Source organism: Oncorhynchus nerka, linkage group LG27 (genome assembly GCF_034236695.1).
Source record: "Oncorhynchus nerka isolate Pitt River linkage group LG27, Oner_Uvic_2.0, whole genome shotgun sequence".
In the NCBI taxonomy this organism is placed as follows: domain Eukaryota; kingdom Metazoa; phylum Chordata; class Actinopteri; order Salmoniformes; family Salmonidae; genus Oncorhynchus; species Oncorhynchus nerka.
Window position 1 is genome coordinate 90084504 of NC_088422.1, and position 19044 is coordinate 90103547.

Genomic DNA, 19044 nt, shown 5'->3' on the forward strand with positions numbered 1-19044 from the left:
AACATACATATGTTTAAATCATTTACCTATACGTTCCAGACCCAATGTTCACCTGGTGTTATTTAAGAGACTTTCAGTTATTTCAATAGATATTCATCCAAGGCCTTGTCATTAAACAACAACCTGCAGTGGATGATCCAAGGCCTTGTCATTAAACAACAACCTGCAGTGGGGGATTCAAGGCCTTGTCATTAAACAACAACCTGCAGTGGGTGATCCAGGGCCTTGTCATTAAACAACAACCTGCAGTGGATGATCCAAGGCCTTGTCATTAAACAACAACCTGCAGTGGATGATCCAAGGCCTTGTCATTAAACAACAACCTGCAGTGGGTGATCCAAGGCCTTGTCATTAAACAACAACCTGCAGTGGATGATCCAAGGCCTTGTCATTAAACAACAACCTGCAGTGGGTGATCCAAGGCCTTGTCATTAAACAACAACCTGCAGTGGATGATCCAAGGCCTTGTCATTAAACAACAACCTGCAGTGGGTGATCCAAGGCCTTGTCATTAAACAACAACCTGCAGTGGGTGATCCAAGGCCTTGTCATTAAACAACAACCTGCAGTGGGTGATCCAAGGCCTTGTCATTAAACAACAACCTGCAGTGGGTGATCCAAGGCCTTGTCATTAAACAACAACCTGCAGTGGATGATCCAAGGCCTTGTCATTAAACAACAACCTGCAGTGGATGATCCAAGGTCTTGTCATTAAACAACAACCTGCAGTGGGTGATCCAAGGCCTTGTCATTAAACAACAACCTGCAGTGGGTGATCCAAGGCGTTGTCATTAAACAACAACCTGCAGTGGGTGATCCAAGGCCTTGTCATTAAACAACAACCTGCAGTGGATGATCCAAGGCCTTGTCATTAAACAACAACCTGCAGTGGGTGATCCAAGGCCTTGTCATTAAACAACAACCTGCAGTGGGTGATCCAAGGCCTTGTCATTAAACAACAACCTGCAGTGGGTGATCCAAGGCCTTGTCATTAAACAACAACCTGCAGTGGATGATCCAAGGCCTTGTCATTAAACAACAACCTGCAGTGGATGATCCAAGGCCTTGTCATTAAACAACGACCTGCAGTGGGTGATCCAAGGCCTTGTCATTAAACAACAACCTGCAGTGGATGATCCAAGGCCTTGTCATTAAACAACAACCTGCAGTGGGTGATCCAAGGCCTTGTCATTAAACAACAACCTGCAGTGGATGATCCAAGGCCTTGTCATTAAACAACAACCTGCAGTGGGTGATCCAAGGCCTTGTCATTAAACAACAACCTGCAGTGGGTGATCCAAGGCCTTGTCATTAAACAACAACCTGCAGTGGATGATCCAAGGCCTTGTCATTAAACAACAACCTGCAGTGGATGATCCAAGGCCTTGTCATTAAACAACAACCTGCAGTGGGTGATCCAAGGCCTTGTCATTAAACAACAACCTGCAGTGGATGATCCAAGGCCTTGTCATTAAACAACAACCTGCAGTGGGTGATCCAAGGCCTTGTCATTAAACAACAACCTGCAGTGGATGATCCAAGGCCTTGTCATTAAACAACAACCTGCAGTGGGTGATCCAAGGCCTTGTCATTAAACAACAACCTGCAGTGGATGATCCAAGGCCTTGTCATTAAACAACAACCTGCAGTGGATGATCCAAGGCCTTGTCATTAAACAACAACCTGCAGTGGATGATCCAAGGCCTTGTCATTAAACAACAACCTGCAGTGGGTGATCCAAGGCCTTGTCATTAAACAACAACCTGCAGTGGGTGATCCAAGGCCTTGTCATTAAACAACAACCTGCAGTGGGTGATCCAAGGCCTTGTCATTAAACAACAACCTGCAGTGGGTGATCCAAGGCCTTGTCATTAAACAACAACCTGCAGTGGATGATCCAAGGCCTTGTCATTAAACAACAACCTGCAGTGGGTGATCCAAGGCCTTGTCATTAAACAACAACCTGCAGTGGATGATCCAAGGCCTTGTCATTAAACAACAACCTGCAGTGGGTGATCCAAGGCCTTGTCATTAAACAACAACCTGCAGTGGATGATCCAAGGCCTTGTCATTAAACAACAACCTGCAGTGGATGATCCAAGGCCTTGTCATTAAACAACAACCTGCAGTGGGTGATCCAAGGCCTTGTCATTAAACAACAACCTGCAGTGGGTGATCCAAGGCCTTGTCATTAAACAACAACCTGCAGTGGGTGATCCAAGGCCTTGTCATTAAACAACAACCTGCAGTGGATGATCCAAGGCCTTGTCATTAAACAACAACCTGCAGTGGATGATCCAAGGCCTTGTCATTAAACAACAACCTGCAGTGGGTGATCCAAGGCCTTGTCATTAAACAACAACCTGCAGTGGATGATCCAAGGCCTTGTCATTAAACAACAACCTGCAGTGGGTGATCCAAGGCCTTGTCATTAAACAACAACCTGCAGTGGATGATCCAAGGCCTTGTCATTAAACAACAACCTGCAGTGGTGATCCAAGGCCTTGTCATTAAACAACAACCTGCAGTGGGTGATCCAAGGCCTTGTCATTAAACAACAACCTGCAGTGGGTGATCCAAGGCCTTGTCATTAAACAACAACCTGCAGTGGGTGATCCAAGGCCTTGTCATTAAACAACAACCTGCAGTGTCATTAAACAACAACCTGTGATCCAAGGCCTTGTCATTAAACAACAACCTGCAGTGGATGATCCAAGGCCTTGTCATTAAACAACAACCTGCAGTGGGTGATCCAAGGCCTTGTCATTAAACAACAACCTGCAGTGGGTGATCCAAGGCCTTGTCATTAAACAACAACCTGCAGTGGATGATCCAAGGCCTTGTCATTAAACAACAACCTGCAGTGGGTGATCCAAGGCCTTGTCATTAAACAACAACCTGCAGTGGGTGATCCAAGGCCTTGTCATTAAACAACAACCTGCAGTGGGTGATCCAAGGCCTTGTCATTAAACAACAACCTGCAGTGGGTGATCCAAGGCCTTGTCATTAAACAACAACCTGCAGTGGGTGATCCAAGGCCTTGTCATTAAACAACAACCTGCAGTGGGTGATCCAAGGCCTTGTCATTAAACAACAACCTGCAGTGGATGATCCAAGGCCTTGTCATTAAACAACAACCTGCAAGGCCTTGTCATTAAACAACAACCTGGCCTTGTCATTAAACAACAACCTGCAGTGGGTGATCCAAGGCCTTGTCATTAAACAACAACCTGCAGTGGGTGATCCAAGGCCTTGTCATTAAACAACAACCTGCAGTGGGTGATCCAAGGCCTTGTCATTAAACAACAACCTGCAGTGGGTGATCCAAGGCCTTGTCATTAAACAACAACCTGCAGTGGGTGATCCAAGGCCTTGTCATTAAACAACAACCTGCAGTGGGTGATCCAAGGCCTTGTCATTAAACAAAACAACAACCTGCAGTGGATGATCCAAGGCCTTGTCATTAAACAACAACCTGCAGTGGATGATCCAAGGCCTTGTCATTAAACAACAACCTGCAGTGGGTGATCCAAGGCCTTGTCATTAAACAACAACCTGATGGGTGATCCAAGGCCTTGTCATTAAACAACAACCTGCAGTGGGTGATCCAAGGCCTTGTCATTAAACAACAACCTGCAGTGGATGATCCAAGGCCTTGTCATTAAACAACAACCTGCAGTGGGTGATCCAAGGCCTTGTCATTAAACAACAACCTGCAGTGGATGATCCAAGGCCTTGTCATTAAACAACAACCTGCAGTGGGTGATCCAAGGCCTTGTCATTAAACAACAACCTGCAGTGGGTGATCCAAGGCCTTGTCATTAAACAACAACCTGCAGTGGATGATCCAAGGCCTTGTCATTAAACAACAACCTGCAGTGGATGATCCAAGGCCTTGTCATTAAACAACAACCTGCAGTGGATGATCCAAGGCCTTGTCATTAAACAACAACCTGCAGTGGGTGATCCAAGGCCTTGTCATTAAACAACAACCTGCAGTGGGTGATCCAAGGCCTTGTCATTAAACAACAACCTGCAGTGGCCTTGTCATTAAACAACAACCTGATCCAAGGCCTTGTCATTAAACAACAACCTGCAGTGGATGATCCAAGGCCTTGTCATTAAACAACAACCTGCAGTGGGTGATCCAAGGCCTTGTCATTAAACAACAACCTGCAGTGGATGATCCAAGGCCTTGTCATTAAACAACAACCTGCAGTGGATGATCCAAGGCCTTGTCATTAAACAACAACCTGCAGTGGGTGATCCAAGGCCTTGTCATTAAACAACAACCTGCAGTGGATGATCCAAGGCCTTGTCATTAAACAACAACCTGCAGTGGGTGATCCAAGGCCTTGTCATTAAACAACAACCTGCAGTGGATGATCCAAGGCCTTGTCATTAAACAACAACCTGCAGTGGATGATCCAAGGCCTTGTCATTAAACAACAACCTGCAGTGGGTGATCCAAGGCCTTGTCATTAAACAACAACCTGCAGTGGGTGATCCAAGGCCTTGATTAAACAACAACCTGCAGTGGTGATCCAAGGCCTTGTCATTAAACAACAACCTGCAGTGGGTGATCCAAGGCCTTGTCATTAAACAACAACCTGCAGTGGGTGATCCAAGGCCTTGTCATTAAACAACAACCTGCAGTGGGTGATCCAAGGCCTTGTCATTAAACAACAACCTGCAGTGGGTGATCCAAGGCCTTGTCATTAAACAACAACCTGCAGTGGGTGATCCAAGGCCTTGTCATTAAACAACAACCTGCAGTGGGTGATCCAAGGCCTTGTCATTAAACAAAACAACAACTGCAGTGGGTGATCCAAGGCCTTGTCATTAAACAACAACCTGCAGTGGGTGATCCAAGGCCTTGTCATTAAACAACAACCTGCAGTGGGTGATCCAAGGCCTTGTCATTAAACAACAACCTGCAGTGGATGATCCAAGGCCTTGTCATTAAACAACAACCTGCAGTGGATGATCCAAGGCCTTGTCATTAAACAACAACCTGCAGTGGGTGATCCAAGGCCTTGTCATTAAACAACAACCTGCAGTGGGTGATCCAAGGCCTTGTCATTAAACAACAACCTGCAGTGGGTGATCCAAGGCCTTGTCATTAAACAACAACCTGCAGTGGGTGATCCAAGGCCTTGTCATTAAACAACAACCTGCAGTGGGTGATCCAAGGCCTTGTCATTAAACAACAACCTGCAGTGGGTGATCCAAGGCCTTGTCATTAAACAACAACCTGCAGTGGGATGATCCAAGGCCTTGTCATTAAACAACAACCTGCAGTGGATGATCCAAGGCCTTGTCATTAAACAACAACCTGCAGTGGATGATCCAAGGCCTTGTCATTAAACAACAACCTGCAGTGGGTGATCCAAGGCCTTGTCATTAAACAACGACCTGCAGTAAACAACAACCTGCAGTGGATGATCCAAGGCCTTGTCATTAAACAACAACCTGCAGTGGGTGATCCAAGGCCTTGTCATTAAACAACAACCTGCAGTGGGTGATCCAAGGCCTTGTCATTAAACAACAACCTGCAGTGGGTGATCCAAGGCCTTGTCATTAAACAACAACCTGCAGTGGGTGATCCAAGGCCTTGTCATTAAACAACAACCTGCAGTGGATGATCCAAGGCCTTGTCATTAAACAACAACCTGCAGTGGATGATCCAAGGCCTTGTCATTAAACAACAACCTGCAGTGGGTGATCCAAGGCCTTGTCATTAAACAACAACCTGCAGTGGATGATCCAAGGCCTTGTCATTAAACAACAACCTGCAGTGGGTGATCCAAGGCCTTGTCATTAAACAACAACCTGCAGTGGATGATCCAAGGCCTTGTCATTAAACAACAACCTGCAGTGGGTGATCCAAGGCCTTGTCATTAAACAACAACCTGCAGTGGGTGATCCAAGGCCTTGTCATTAAACAACAACCTGCAGTGGGTGATCCAAGGCCTTGTCATTAAACAACAACCTGCAGTGGATGATCCAAGGCCTTGTCATTAAACAACAACCTGCAGTGGATGATCCAAGGCCTTGTCATTAAACAACAACCTGCAGTGGGTGATCCAAGGCCTTGTCATTAAACAACAACCTGCAGTGGATGATCCAAGGCCTTGTCATTAAACAACAACCTGCAGTGGGTGATCCAAGGCCTTGTCATTAAACAACAACCTGCAGTGGATGATCCAAGGCCTTGTCATTAAACAACAACCTGCAGTGGGTGATCCAAGGCCTTGTCATTAAACAACAACCTGCAGTGGGTGATCCAAGGCCTTGTCATTAAACAACAACCTGGATGATCCAGGCCTTGTCATTAAACAACAACCTGGTGGGTGATCCAAGGCCTTGTCATTAAACAACAACCTGCAGTGGATGATCCAAGGCCTTGTCATTAAACAACAACCTGCAGTGGGTGATCCAAGGCCTTGTCATTAAACAACAACCTGCAGTGGATGATCCAAGGCCTTGTCATTAAACAACAACCTGCAGTGGGTGATCCAAGGCCTTGTCATTAAACAACAACCTGCAGTGGATGATCCAAGGCCTTGTCATTAAACAACAACCTGCAGTGGGTGATCCAAGGCCTTGTCATTAAACAACAACCTGCAGTGGATGATCCAAGGCCTTGTCATTAAACAACAACCTGCAGTGGGTGATCCAAGGCCTTGTCATTAAACAACAACCTGCAGTGGGTGATCCAAGGCCTTGTCATTAAACAACAACCTGCAGTGGATGATCCAAGGCCTTGTCATTAAACAACAACCTGCAGTGGGTGATCCAAGGCCTTGTCATTAAACAACAACCTGCAGTGGATGATCCAAGGCCTTGTCATTAAACAACAACCTGCAGTGGGTGATCCAAGGCCTTGTCATTAAACAACAACCTGCAGTGGGTGATCCAAGGCCTTGTCATTAAACAACAACCTGCAGTGGATGATCCAAGGCCTTGTCATTAAACAACAACCTGCAGTGGGTGATCCAAGGCCTTGTCATTAAACAACAACCTGCAGTGGATGATCCAAGGCCTTGTCATTAAACAACAACCTGCAGTGGGTGATCCAAGGCCTTGTCATTAAACAACAACCTGCAGTGGGTGATCCAAGGCCTTGTCATTAAACAACAACCTGCAGTGGGTGATCCAAGGCCTTGTCATTAAACAACAACCTGCAGTGGGTGATCCAAGGCCTTGTCATTAAACAACAACCTGCAGTGGGTGATCCAAGGCCTTGTCATTAAACAACAACCTGCAGTGGATGATCCAAGGCCTTGTCATTAAACAACAACCTGCAGTGGGTGATCCAAGGCCTTGTCATTAAACAACAACCTGCAGTGGGTGATCCAAGGCCATTGTGATCATTAAACAACAACCTGCAGTGGGTGATCCAAGGCCTTGTCATTAAACAACAACCTGCAGTGGATGATCCAAGGCCTTGTCATTAAACAACAACCTGCAGTGGGTGATCCAAGGCCTTGTCATTAAACAACAACCTGCAGTGGGTGATCCAAGGCCTTGTCATTAAACAACAACCTGCAGTGGATGATCCAAGGCCTTGTCATTAAACAACAACCTGCAGTGGGTGATCCAAGGCCTTGTCATTAAACAACAACCTGCAGTGGGTGATCCAAGGCCTTGTCATTAAACAACAACCTGCAGTGGGTGATCCAAGGCCTTGTCATTAAACAACAACCTGCAGTGGGTGATCCAAGGCCTTGTCATTAAACAACAACCTGCAGTGGGTGATCCAAGGCCTTGTCATTAAACAACAACCTGCAGTGGGTGATCCAAGGCCTTGTCATTAAACAACAACCTGCAGTGGGTGATCCAAGGCCTTGTCATTAAACAACAACCTGCAGTGGGTGATCCAAGGCCTTGTCATTAAACAACAACCTGCAGTGGGTGATCCAAGGCCTTGTCATTAAACAACAACCTGCAGTGGGTGATCCAAGGCCTTGTCATTAAACAACAACCTGCAAGGCCTTGTCATTAAACAACAACCTGGGTGATCCAAGGCCTTGTCATTAAACAACAACCTGCAGTGGGTGATGGTCATTGATCAACCTGGCCTTGTCATTAAAACAACAACCTGCAGTGGGTGATCCAAGGCCTTGTCATTAAACAACAACCTGCAGTGGGTGATCCAAGGCCTTGTCATTAAACAACAACCTGCAGTGGATCCAAGGCCTTGTCATTAAACAACAACCTGATCCATTAAGGCCCTTGTCATTAAACAACAACCTGCAGTGGGTGATCCAAGGCCTTGTCATTAAACAACAACCTGCAGTGGGTGATCCAAGGCCTTGTCATTAAACAACAACCTGCAGTGGGTGATCCAAGGCCTTGTCATTAAACAACAACCTGCAGTGGGTGATCCAAGGCCTTGTCATTAAACAACAACCTGCAGTGGATGATCCAAGGCCTTGTCATTAAACAACAACCTGCAGTGGATGATCCAAGGCCTTGTCATTAAACAACAACCTGCAGTGGATGATCCAAGGCCTTGTCATTAAACAACAACCTGCAGTGGGTGATCCAAGGCCTTGTCATTAAACAACAACCTGCAGTGGGTGATCCAAGGCCTTGTCATTAAACAACAACCTGCAGTGGATGATCCAAGGCCTTGTCATTAAACAACAACCTGCAGTGGGTGATCCAAGGCCTTGTCATTAAACAACAACCTGCAGTGGGTGATCCAAGGCCTTGTCATTAAACAACAACCTGCAGTGGGTGATCCAAGGCCTTGTCATTAAACAACAACCTGCAGTGGGTGATCCAAGGCCTTGTCATTAAACAACAACCTGCAGTGGGTGATCCAAGGCCTTGTCATTAAACAACAACCTGCAGTGGGTGATCCAAGGCCTTGTCATTAAACAACAACCTGCAGTGGGTGATCCAAGGCCTTGTCATTAAACAACAACCTGCAGTGGGTGATCCAAGGCCTTGTCATTAAACAACAACCTGCAGTGGGTGATCCAAGGCCTTGTCATTAAACAACAACCTGCAGTGGGTGATCCAAGGCCTTGTCATTAAACAACAACCTGCAGTGGGTGATCCAAGGCCTTGTCATTAAACAACAACCTGCAGTGGATGATCCAAGGCCTTGTCATTAAACAACAACCTGCAGTGGATGATCCAAGGCCTTGTCATTAAACAACAACCTGCAGTGGGTGATCCAAGGCCTTGTCATTAAACAACAACCTGCAGTGGGTGATCCAAGGCCTTGTCATTAAACAACAACCTGCAGTGGATGATCCAAGGCCTTGTCATTAAACAACAACCTGCAGTGGATGATCCAAGGCCTTGTCATTAAACAACAACCTGCAGTGGGTGATCCAAGGCCTTGTCATTAAACAACAACCTGCAGTGGATGATCCAAGGCCTTGTCATTAAACAACAACCTGCAGTGGATGATCCAAGGCCTTGTCATTAAACAACAACCTGCAGTGGATGATCCAAGGCCTTGTCATTAAACAACAACCTGCAGTGGATGATCCAAGGACCAACATCAGGGTTTCTCACAGAGCAGCTGAGGATGCAGACATTGATGTTGTATATAGACATATAGACTATTCTAGACGAATAGAGAGGAAGGAGCGAGACTGATGGGGCTCCACCTCTCTTCATGCGTTAAATGGCCCATCCATACTGCTTATTCTCTCACAGAATGCTTAGAGCTCCTTCCTGTCACATGTCTGGTGGAGATGTGTTGGCTGTCGTATCATCTGAGGACGTGGCATCTACCCCTCTGTATCTCCCTGCAGTGTGAACGGTCCCCAACCTCTCACCTAAATGCCCTAGTTTCCCCCATGTTCATAGTTTGAGCACAAGACTGAATGGAACATGAAAGGTATGAACACATATTCTTCAAATTTGAAGCTTTTGATAATTTTGTAGAAAACGTTCAATATCGCCGTATTTATCAGAATTCCCCTTGCCTTGCCACCTCCCCTTGGACGTTGCATTGTATAACAGACATTCCCGTTGTATACACTGTAGACACAGAAGCACACGCATGGACACGTGTATCCTCAAATGATACCCCGACAATTAGACAGCAAACACACAGTTATACCTACTTGTAAACTGGTGTGTGTCGGAGTGGGAGGATGGCAATTACGGCAGATTTAGATGAACTCTAATCTAGCGCAGTATCTTGATTTACTGTGGCTCAGTTCTGCTCTGGAGGAGCGGGCGAATCGAGGGGGTAAAAAAAGACATGCTTTGAGTAATGAAATCACCTGCCCTTTGGTTCCTCTCACAGCCAGCACCTCCCTGTCTGCCTGTGTCACTGCAGGGCAAGCAGCAAACCACATCACCTGGCGCACAGGAGAATTAGCCTGGATATGGATCCGACTGGACGCGTTGCAGGACGCAGTCAGAGGAAGGTAATTACACTTGTAGTGTGTTGGTACCTCAGGGACTAATAAGGCCAAGTTCACCCACAATAGTGTTCGTGCGTGTTTGTGTGCAGCAGGTAGCATAGCGGTTAAGAGCGTTGGGCCAGTAACCGAAAGGTCGCTGGTTCGAATCCAGAGCCAACTAGGTAAAACATCTGTCCATATGCCCTTGAACAGAGAGAGAGAGAGAGAGAGAGACAGACAGACATAGGGAGTGCATAGGGACCATCAATAAACAATTCCTGAAACGTGGCAAAACAGAGCCGTCACAGAAATGTGAGCATTTTAAAAATGAAACGCGTGTATGGCTTAGGTCATTAAGCTTTGCGCTACGTAGTCTCCTGTAGTTCCGGGCGAGCCGGAGACGGAACATAAAACACCGAAAGTGACAAACTCAACCCGGGTCTCGGTGATATTTCTAAATGGCAACAAACAGCAGTGGCGCTGCTTGTGAATCCAGACAGAGAACTGGGCGATGTAAAACAAAGCACACTAAATCAGGCAATAACGACGACAAACCGTCTGGAAAATGGACTCAGAGAGGCAAGAATGCATTTCTTCCTCCCTCTCTCAGTCTGCATGACACATTTTATCCTGGAGTAAATATTCGGAGGATAATTGAACTGATTTTGATTTGTAAATTCCTCATTTCTGAATATGAAAGTGCGACGAGGAGAGCAGAAATAGTTCTGCCCGTGCGCCATCCTATAATGACTTTGACTATTGGCAAGATACTATGCATAATGTGTGGGATTTTAACTTGCTAATATGCTATTTTCTAGAATAGACTGTAACATCATGCATTATTGATGTGGCTTTTTCACAAATCACAAATGTGCGGTGAGACTTATAGGATGGATACTGGAGAGCTGGGCCTGTCGAAGTTCATTGCATGAAAACACCATATATATATTATTCTGTAGAATAAATGGGCCTATGAATCAATCTCATAACCTTTCAATATTTCATATGAATTTCATTATTTTAAATAACTTCGATGTAAAAAAAATTATAATCGAATTATTAAAGAACTCGTTGAGAAATGAGGGAAGAAAGCTACAGCATTTCAATACATTTTACAGGTTCTTCCCCCAATGCGGCGAGTTGTATGTTTGTGTAAATGAGTTCCTCTTTCCTCTACTTAATGGAAAAAACACTTGACCTGTTCATGATCGATTTTAAGCAACTCTCGTATTGTTGTATTAGTACAGCTTTATGCATAGGCCTATGTTTGCCCCCAGCAAAGCAACAACGTTTATTTGACGACCTGTACATACAATCCTTTATACTCCTTTCAAATCTATAAGAAGCTATAAGAATCAGAAAGGAGTGCTAATCAGACACGTAATTACAAGCAACTTTCAGCGCGCTGCTTTGACATCAACCGGTGGGGTGCTGAGCAGCATAGCAAAGCCAAGGCAGCGGCAGATAAAGGCCTCCAAAATGTTTATTGTTGTTTGAAACCCATCTGGTAATAGGCTTGTCTTAGATCGGTCTCCTTAATCAGGGTTTTAATTAAAGGTGGTTCAAGGCCACAGAGAACATGAAGAGCCGTAATTAATACTAGCCGACACCGGACCCCAGAACAGATGCAACGGTCCTTCTTCTGAGAGAAAATCCCATGGAAATCATGTACAGAAGTTTGTGTGTAGGCTGGGCTATAGAGGTTAATCCCGTCTTGAGAATAGGAGCACATTTCCCATTCGGTGCGGGGAGTCGCGGCGGTCGGGAATTCACTTCCCTGTCTTGCATGTTTTCATATTTCTTTGACATCTATTGATTTGAGGACAGCTGTACGGCTTTGTCGCAGGAGAGAGCCCCGGTCACAATGCATTAGCGTGATGCGTGAGCACAAGCCCAACATCTGAGGAGCCAAACAGGCTCAGGGAACGCCTGACAAGCGGCACTTACAACATGATCATTACGGAAAACCCACACGTTTTATTAGGCGTAATGAATGGCTCATCTTAATCAATGTAAATCTGTTGGAAACACGAGGTTGTGTTACTTTATAACTTACTAAAAGCGTTAGCATTTATTAACAGGAACTCGCCTATCTCTTTTTGACCGAATGAGATAGGTCTATCATGAAATATGAATGTACATTTAAAAACTCAGGTATTCGTTAATACATGAAAATCTCTCTTAATGCAAGTAGTCTGTAATACAATTGCATGACTCACAGTACATACTTGTATAACCTTTATAATGTTATAATTTGCCAGCCAATTCAATCAACCGACCAGTTGTCGGCCTATATCTTCTAAGTGTATGTCTATAACATCATTTGGAGAAAATCCTTGCTAAAATGAATTTTAATGCAAATTATTTGAATGCAAATATATTGGGTCATTTAAATCCTCTCTCTCTCTCTCACACACACACACACACACACACACACACACACACACACACACACACACACACACACACACACACACACACACACACACACACAGTGAGTAATATGCCGAAACACAGATTTGATGGGCTCAAACCATGGAGCGTTCTCTGTGTGTGTAATTGGCCACGTGCTCGGATGCCCTGAGTTCAGCCTTGGCATCAGTTTAGTATCGTGGAGGGAAACAAATATTCCAAATCATTTAAATTAAAGAAGGAATTGGGTTGATTAAGGGTACTGAGTCTCGTTTCTGCTCCAACGGTGATGACTAAAAACCTGCATTTTCATTTAAACAAAAACGAAATATTTCTGAACCAGGTCTACTTCACCAGGTTACAACTATATAGCACAGTGCTGCTGATGATGACCAACAGTCTTATTCATAATCATAATAATCATCATCATCATCATCATCATCATCATCATCATCTTCATCACCATTATTATCATCAACATCTTCATCACCGTCTTCATCATCACCATTATCACCATCACCATTTTCATCATCATCTTCATCATCATCTTCATCACCGTCTTCATCCTCACCATTATCAACATCTTCATCATCACCATTATCATCATCCCCACCATTATCACCATTATCACCATGTTCATCATCACCAGTATCAACATCATCACCATCTTCATCAGCACCATTATCAACATCATACACATTTAATTTATGCAAATCACATGGGATTTTGTTTGGGCTGGGGATTTACCAATCTCCCTAATAATACCGGAGAATGGTGTTGAAAATGTTTACATCGTAGGCTGGCCCCATCTCTGATTGTTCTGGTCAGAGGAACAGATGGACCAATCCCCCGCACATTGTCCTCCTGTCTGCCCACTCCGACTCCTAGTAAAGTACTGCTTTCAGTGGCATTTCAGCTTATCCAACCCCGACGCCCCGTTGTTGCGTTTATAACAAATCACCTCCTCACTCTTCCCCTTCACAATGAATCAAGATTTACAAAATGGGAGATCTCCTCCCTTGGCAGGGAAAAGTCCATTCCGGGCTTTGAGGCGGTGATTTACACGCAGGCTATCCCTCGCCTTTCCCTACCCCTTGACGGCTGCTCCGGGGCATCCACTGAGACCACCACTCCGGGGGCGAGGCCGGGGCTCCATGGAATCCGCGGCTGTAATTTGTTACTCGGCTGCAGACTATGGAGAGTCACGCCACGCTGGAGATGTTGCAGTGCGCTTCCCAAAAGCCATAGAAGTTGGACACACACACACACACACACACACACACACACACACACACACACACACACACACACACACACACAGTGACCCAACAACAATGATATGAATCCCCCCGGCCTCAGACTAACTTTTGGCCTAGTTTGTTCCTGCTGAGAGTTCCATGTCCTCCTCCCCCGGGAGACCTTTCCCTCCCTCTATACATATGTAAAGGAGACAAATAAAAATGGCTGAAGAAAAGGTGCAGAGCTAGTAAATCTTAAACAGACAATTGCCACCACTTGTGAAAATGTTGCCCGCTGAATGCTAGGCTTAATGCTACGCTAGCTATCAATACTCTTACACAAATGCTTGTTTTGCTATGGTTGAAAAGCATATTTTGAAAATCTGAGATGACAGTGTTGTTAACAAAAGGCTAAGCTTGAGAGCTAGCATATTTATTTCATTTCATTTGCGATTTTCATGAATAGTTAACGTTGCGTTATGGTAATGAGCTTGAGGCTGTATTTACGATCCCAGATCCGGGATGGCTAGTATCAAGAGGAGCAGCTCAAATATGCGAGTTTACCAATGTGTTCTGCAGTCAACGCTGTTGGAAGATACATAGCTTTATGTGTATCTACTCTCACTACTGTTGAGAAAACTGCACAGTTAAACCACATCTTGCCATCCCACCAGTGCAGCTATAAGGTGGGCCTACTACATGTACTGCAAGCAGTGTTAGCTCTCTCACAATCTGATCAATTATAGTGGCACTGATCCCAGTTATAATCTCCACCCGGCACAGCCAGAAGAGGACTGGCCACCCCTCATAGCCTGGTTCCTCTCTAGGTTTCTTCCTAGGGAGTTTTTCCTAGCCACCGTGCTTCTACACCTGCATTGCTTGCTGTTTGGGGTTTTAGGCTGGGTTTCTGTACAGCACTTTAACTCTGTGTCGTTGTATGTGTCGAACTGCTTTGCTTTATCTTGGCCAGGTCGCAATTGTAAATGAGAACTTGTTCTCAACTTGCTTACCTGGTTAAATAAAGGTGAAATAAATAAATAAATAAATAAAAAATATCAGCTGATGTACGAAGGGCTATATAAATACATTTGATTTGATTTGATTTGAGTACAGTAATATAACTTAATAACGTGGAGTCTTTTTCTCCAGAGGTGTCTTTAAGTATAGTAATATTAGTTGTAACTTTACGCATGCCTTCTATGAAAAAGTGCAGGCAAGAAAAGAGAGTAAATATTGTGATTTGAGAACTCACTAACTGTTAGATTCTTAATAATTGAATATGATCATTGTTTATTGGAGATGATATGCAGTCGGCCTGGGAAGGCAGACTCGTTGGACACTGCACCTTGCAGAAGAAACTCAGCCCTGTGATTTCACCTTCCCCTTAGTTCTGCTTGTGGAGCGTGGCTGCCCCCTAGCGCTGAAATAGAGTCATACGCGTTCTCACCTTCAATGAATGTTTCTGCACAAATAACAAAAACTCAGTGCTTCATGGTGACAGGTAACTTTGTGCCAGTGATGTTTTTCTTAATTACAGTGTTGTGTACCTGTTAGTTATCATATAGGACAACAGCAAAAGTAGGCCTATCATTCAAAGGTTTTTGTCCACCTCAGCGTTCCGTGGAACCTTTTGTGGAATGTGACGTGGTGCTGAACGGACAGCTCCGAACCGGTGTCGCGACGAAATATATCGTTTTTTTGAGCTCACAAAACAAAGGATTCATTTGATTTCTTCAGTTTTATGAGTAGCCTATTTTCCGCGCTGATGAAGAACCTAAAACATAGATAAGATCATTAACCTAGTAGAGTCTCACATGGGCGCCAGACAATTTGGCTTTTCAAAGAAACAGCAAGGCTTCAGTGAGAAAACAAAAAAAATGTTTCATTCAACAGTCGAACAGCCAAAAGGAGCAAAAGTCGGATCCTGTAAATTACACTAATGCTAAAAGAAAGAGTATTATTTTCCCATTTGGTCTGGGAGAAGGAAATGTCAGAGCCATTGGAGAGGTTCATCTGTATTTTCTCCCCTAATGAGCACATCTGAGAGGTGGACACGGAAGACTGGACAGGCGCAGATACAGATACCCGGGACATATTAAAACACCGTTCATTGATTTACCCTCCTATGCTTTTGAGTTTATTTTTAGGTGTGGGCCTAATGGACTTTGTAATGACTAACTTCATTAAGTTTCCTATCAGATATCGACCTATTCATGCATGGCTGTGGATTTCTCATGCAAAATGGAATTCGTTACCAGTACTGAACTTTTGAATGTAAATTGCTGTCTTCATTATGGAGAAAATGTTACAGCTGCTAATAAACTATTATAAAATAATAGAATAACTTCCCATTGCCACCAATTACCTACAACCTAAAACAGTTATTATTCTATACAAAGTAGGGCCTTTGTGATTTCAAGGTAGTCTCTCTCTCTCTCTCTCTCTCTCTCTCTCTCTCTCTCTCTCTCTCTCTCTCTCTCTCTCTCTGTCTCTCTCTCTCTCTCTCTCTCTGTCTCTCTCTCTCTCTCTCTCTCTGTCTCTCTCTCTCTCTCTCTCTGTCTCTCTCTCTCTCTCTGTCTCTCTGTCTCTCTCTCTCTCTCTCTCTGTCTCTCTCTCTCTCTCTGTCTCTCTCTGTCTCTCTGTCTCTCTCTGTCTCTCTCTCTCTCTCTCTCTCTCTCTCTCTCTCTCTCTCTCTCTCTCTCTCTCTCTCTCTCTCTCTCTCTCTGTCTCTCTCTGTGTCTCTCTCTCTCTCTGTCTCTGTCTCTGTCTCTCTCTCTCTCTCTCTCTCTGTCTCTCTCTCTCTGTCTCTCTCTCTCTCTCTCTCTCTCTGTCTCTCTGTCTCTGTCTCTGTCTCTGTCGCTGTCGCTGTCTCTGTCTCTGTCTCTCTCTCTCTCTCTGTCTCTGTCTCTGTCTCTGTCTCTGTCTCTGTCTCTCTCTCACTCTCTCTCTGTGTCTCTCTCTCTCTGTGTCTCTCTCTCTCTGTGTCTCTCTCTCTCTCTCTCTCTCTCTCTGTCTCTCTCTCTCTCTCTCTCTCTCTCTCTCTCTCTCTCTCTGTCTCTCTGTCTCTCTGTCTCTCTCTGTCTCTCTCTGTCTCTCTCTGTCTCTCTCTGTCTCTCTCTCTCTCTCTCGCTCTCTCTCTCCATCTCTCTCTGGGGAGGCTGGCATTTACTTGATGATTTCTGCCTTTAAGTGCATGCTTAAAGTGCAGTGTTTTTATCTACACCTAAAATAGCTGCGGACTGGGACAATTTAACAGGCAATTTAACTGACTGTGTGTTAGTCAGGCTGTCTGCCTCCCATACTCTGCCAAAGAGACATGGCATGATGGATGTGGGCAGTTTAAGAATGGTGAACACACACACACACACACACACACACACACACACACACACACACACACACACACACACACACACATGCGTTTGACGTTTGTCAACAGCGGGCATGCTAACTTCAAGGCTTTGACTAATTGAGCAATAATTGAGATGTCTCTGGTCCTTGCTACTGTTGCCACACTTGTCATTGTTGTTTTGTCTGTCTGTTGAAGACAGCTGAGTGGAAAAAGACAGTCATCTAGACACAACATTGCAAAGACAGATTCTATGAAGTATTTGAAGTTGATCAAAGTGCAGAAGGGGATAAAACATTTGTCATCGATGGCCATGTGGTCTGTTGCATGGTCCAGTGTGTGTGTGTGGTAGTGTGTGTGGTGGGTTTGTGTGTGTTAGTGTGTGTGTTTATCAGAGACAGATGGGAGAGGTATGGTGCTGCCTGGCACGGATAAGAACAGGTACAGCTGTTTGTGCACACACACACACACACACACACACACGACTACACAGACACCCTGCCATATTTCCCAATACAAACACATATGGAGCCATCAGAGGCCAACACACTTTCATTAGAGTAACATCTTGTGCTGGAGGTTGGAGCAGCTCTGGGCTGGAGTCAGGTGGTCCAGACCCGTCAGTAGGAGGAAGCAGAGGCGTTTGTCATCCCCCTCTCAGGGCTCTGTCCTCCTGGAAGAGAGAGAGAGGGGACTGAGGGCTGGGTGACAGAGCATCTGGCTCTAGGATCTCCAGCTGCAAGGAGAGAGAGGGAGAGGAGTGTCTCTGCAGCCCAGGGGAGGGACTCCAACTCCTGCAGCCAAATCCACAGCCACCACTCTGAATGGAGAGGAGATGGAGGACTGTGTGAGGATGAGGAACTTGTTTACACATACAGTATATAGACCCCAGAAAATGGCAGAGGTGTGAGGGACGTCTAGTAATGCCGAGTGACTGGACCAACGGACCAGAGGATAATGTCACTCACACCATGACCCACAAATCAGTGCAGCCACGATGGACACAACTGCACAGCCACAGCCAGGGCCCCTGAGATAGCATTTAGCATCTAGCATACTAGCCCCTGGTTAGCATTTAGCACCAGGCAACTTTTCCTTTGCGGTCATTTCATCATTTTAGGGGAGGGGAGATGGAGGGATAGAGGGGGGGATGGAGGGATAGAGGGGAGAGGGGAGATGGGGGATAGAGGAGGGGATGGAGGGATAGAGGGGGAGAGGGGAAATGGAGGGATAGAGGAGGGGATAGAGGGATAAAGGAGGGGATGGAGAGATAGGGGGAATGGAGAGATAGAGGGTGAATGGAGAGATAGAGGAGGGGATGGAGAGATAGGGGGATGGAGAGATAGAGGGTGAATGGAGAGATAGAGGAGGGGATGGAGAGATAGGGGGATGGAGAGATGGTGGAGGGATAGAGAAGGGGATGGAGAGATAGGGGGGGATGGAGAGATAGAGGGTGAATGGAGAGATAGAGGAGGGGATGGAGAGATAGGGGGGGATGGAGAGATGGTGGAGGGATAGAGAAGGGGATGGCGAGATAGAGGGGGATGGAGAGATGGTGGAGCGATAGAGGAGGGGATGGAGAGATAGGGGGATGGAGAGATAGAGGGTGAATGGAGAGATAGAGGAGGGGATGGAGAGATAGAGGAGGGGATGGAGGGATAAAGGA

The 19044-nt window shown here is 45.4% G+C and overlaps 2 protein-coding genes across 2 annotated transcripts in view; one reads left to right on the plus strand and one right to left on the minus strand.

Moving 5' to 3' along the window:
* The window catches only part of LOC115115787 (paired box protein Pax-6), a 39536-nt gene extending 29190 nt beyond the window's left edge, over positions 1-10346 (minus strand). The window contains exon 1 of the mRNA XM_065012266.1: positions 10257-10346. The gene's annotated coding sequence lies outside the window, so the exon portion shown is untranslated. The remainder of the gene's footprint in view (positions 1-10256) is intronic.
* The window catches only part of rcn1 (reticulocalbin 1, EF-hand calcium binding domain), a 47767-nt gene continuing 38854 nt past the window's right edge, over positions 10132-19044 (plus strand). Inside the window, exon 1 of the mRNA XM_065012276.1 lies at positions 10132-10403. Within this exon, the coding sequence (XP_064868348.1) occupies positions 10147-10403 (257 nt within the window). The 5' untranslated portion in view covers positions 10132-10146. The remainder of the gene's footprint in view (positions 10404-19044) is intronic.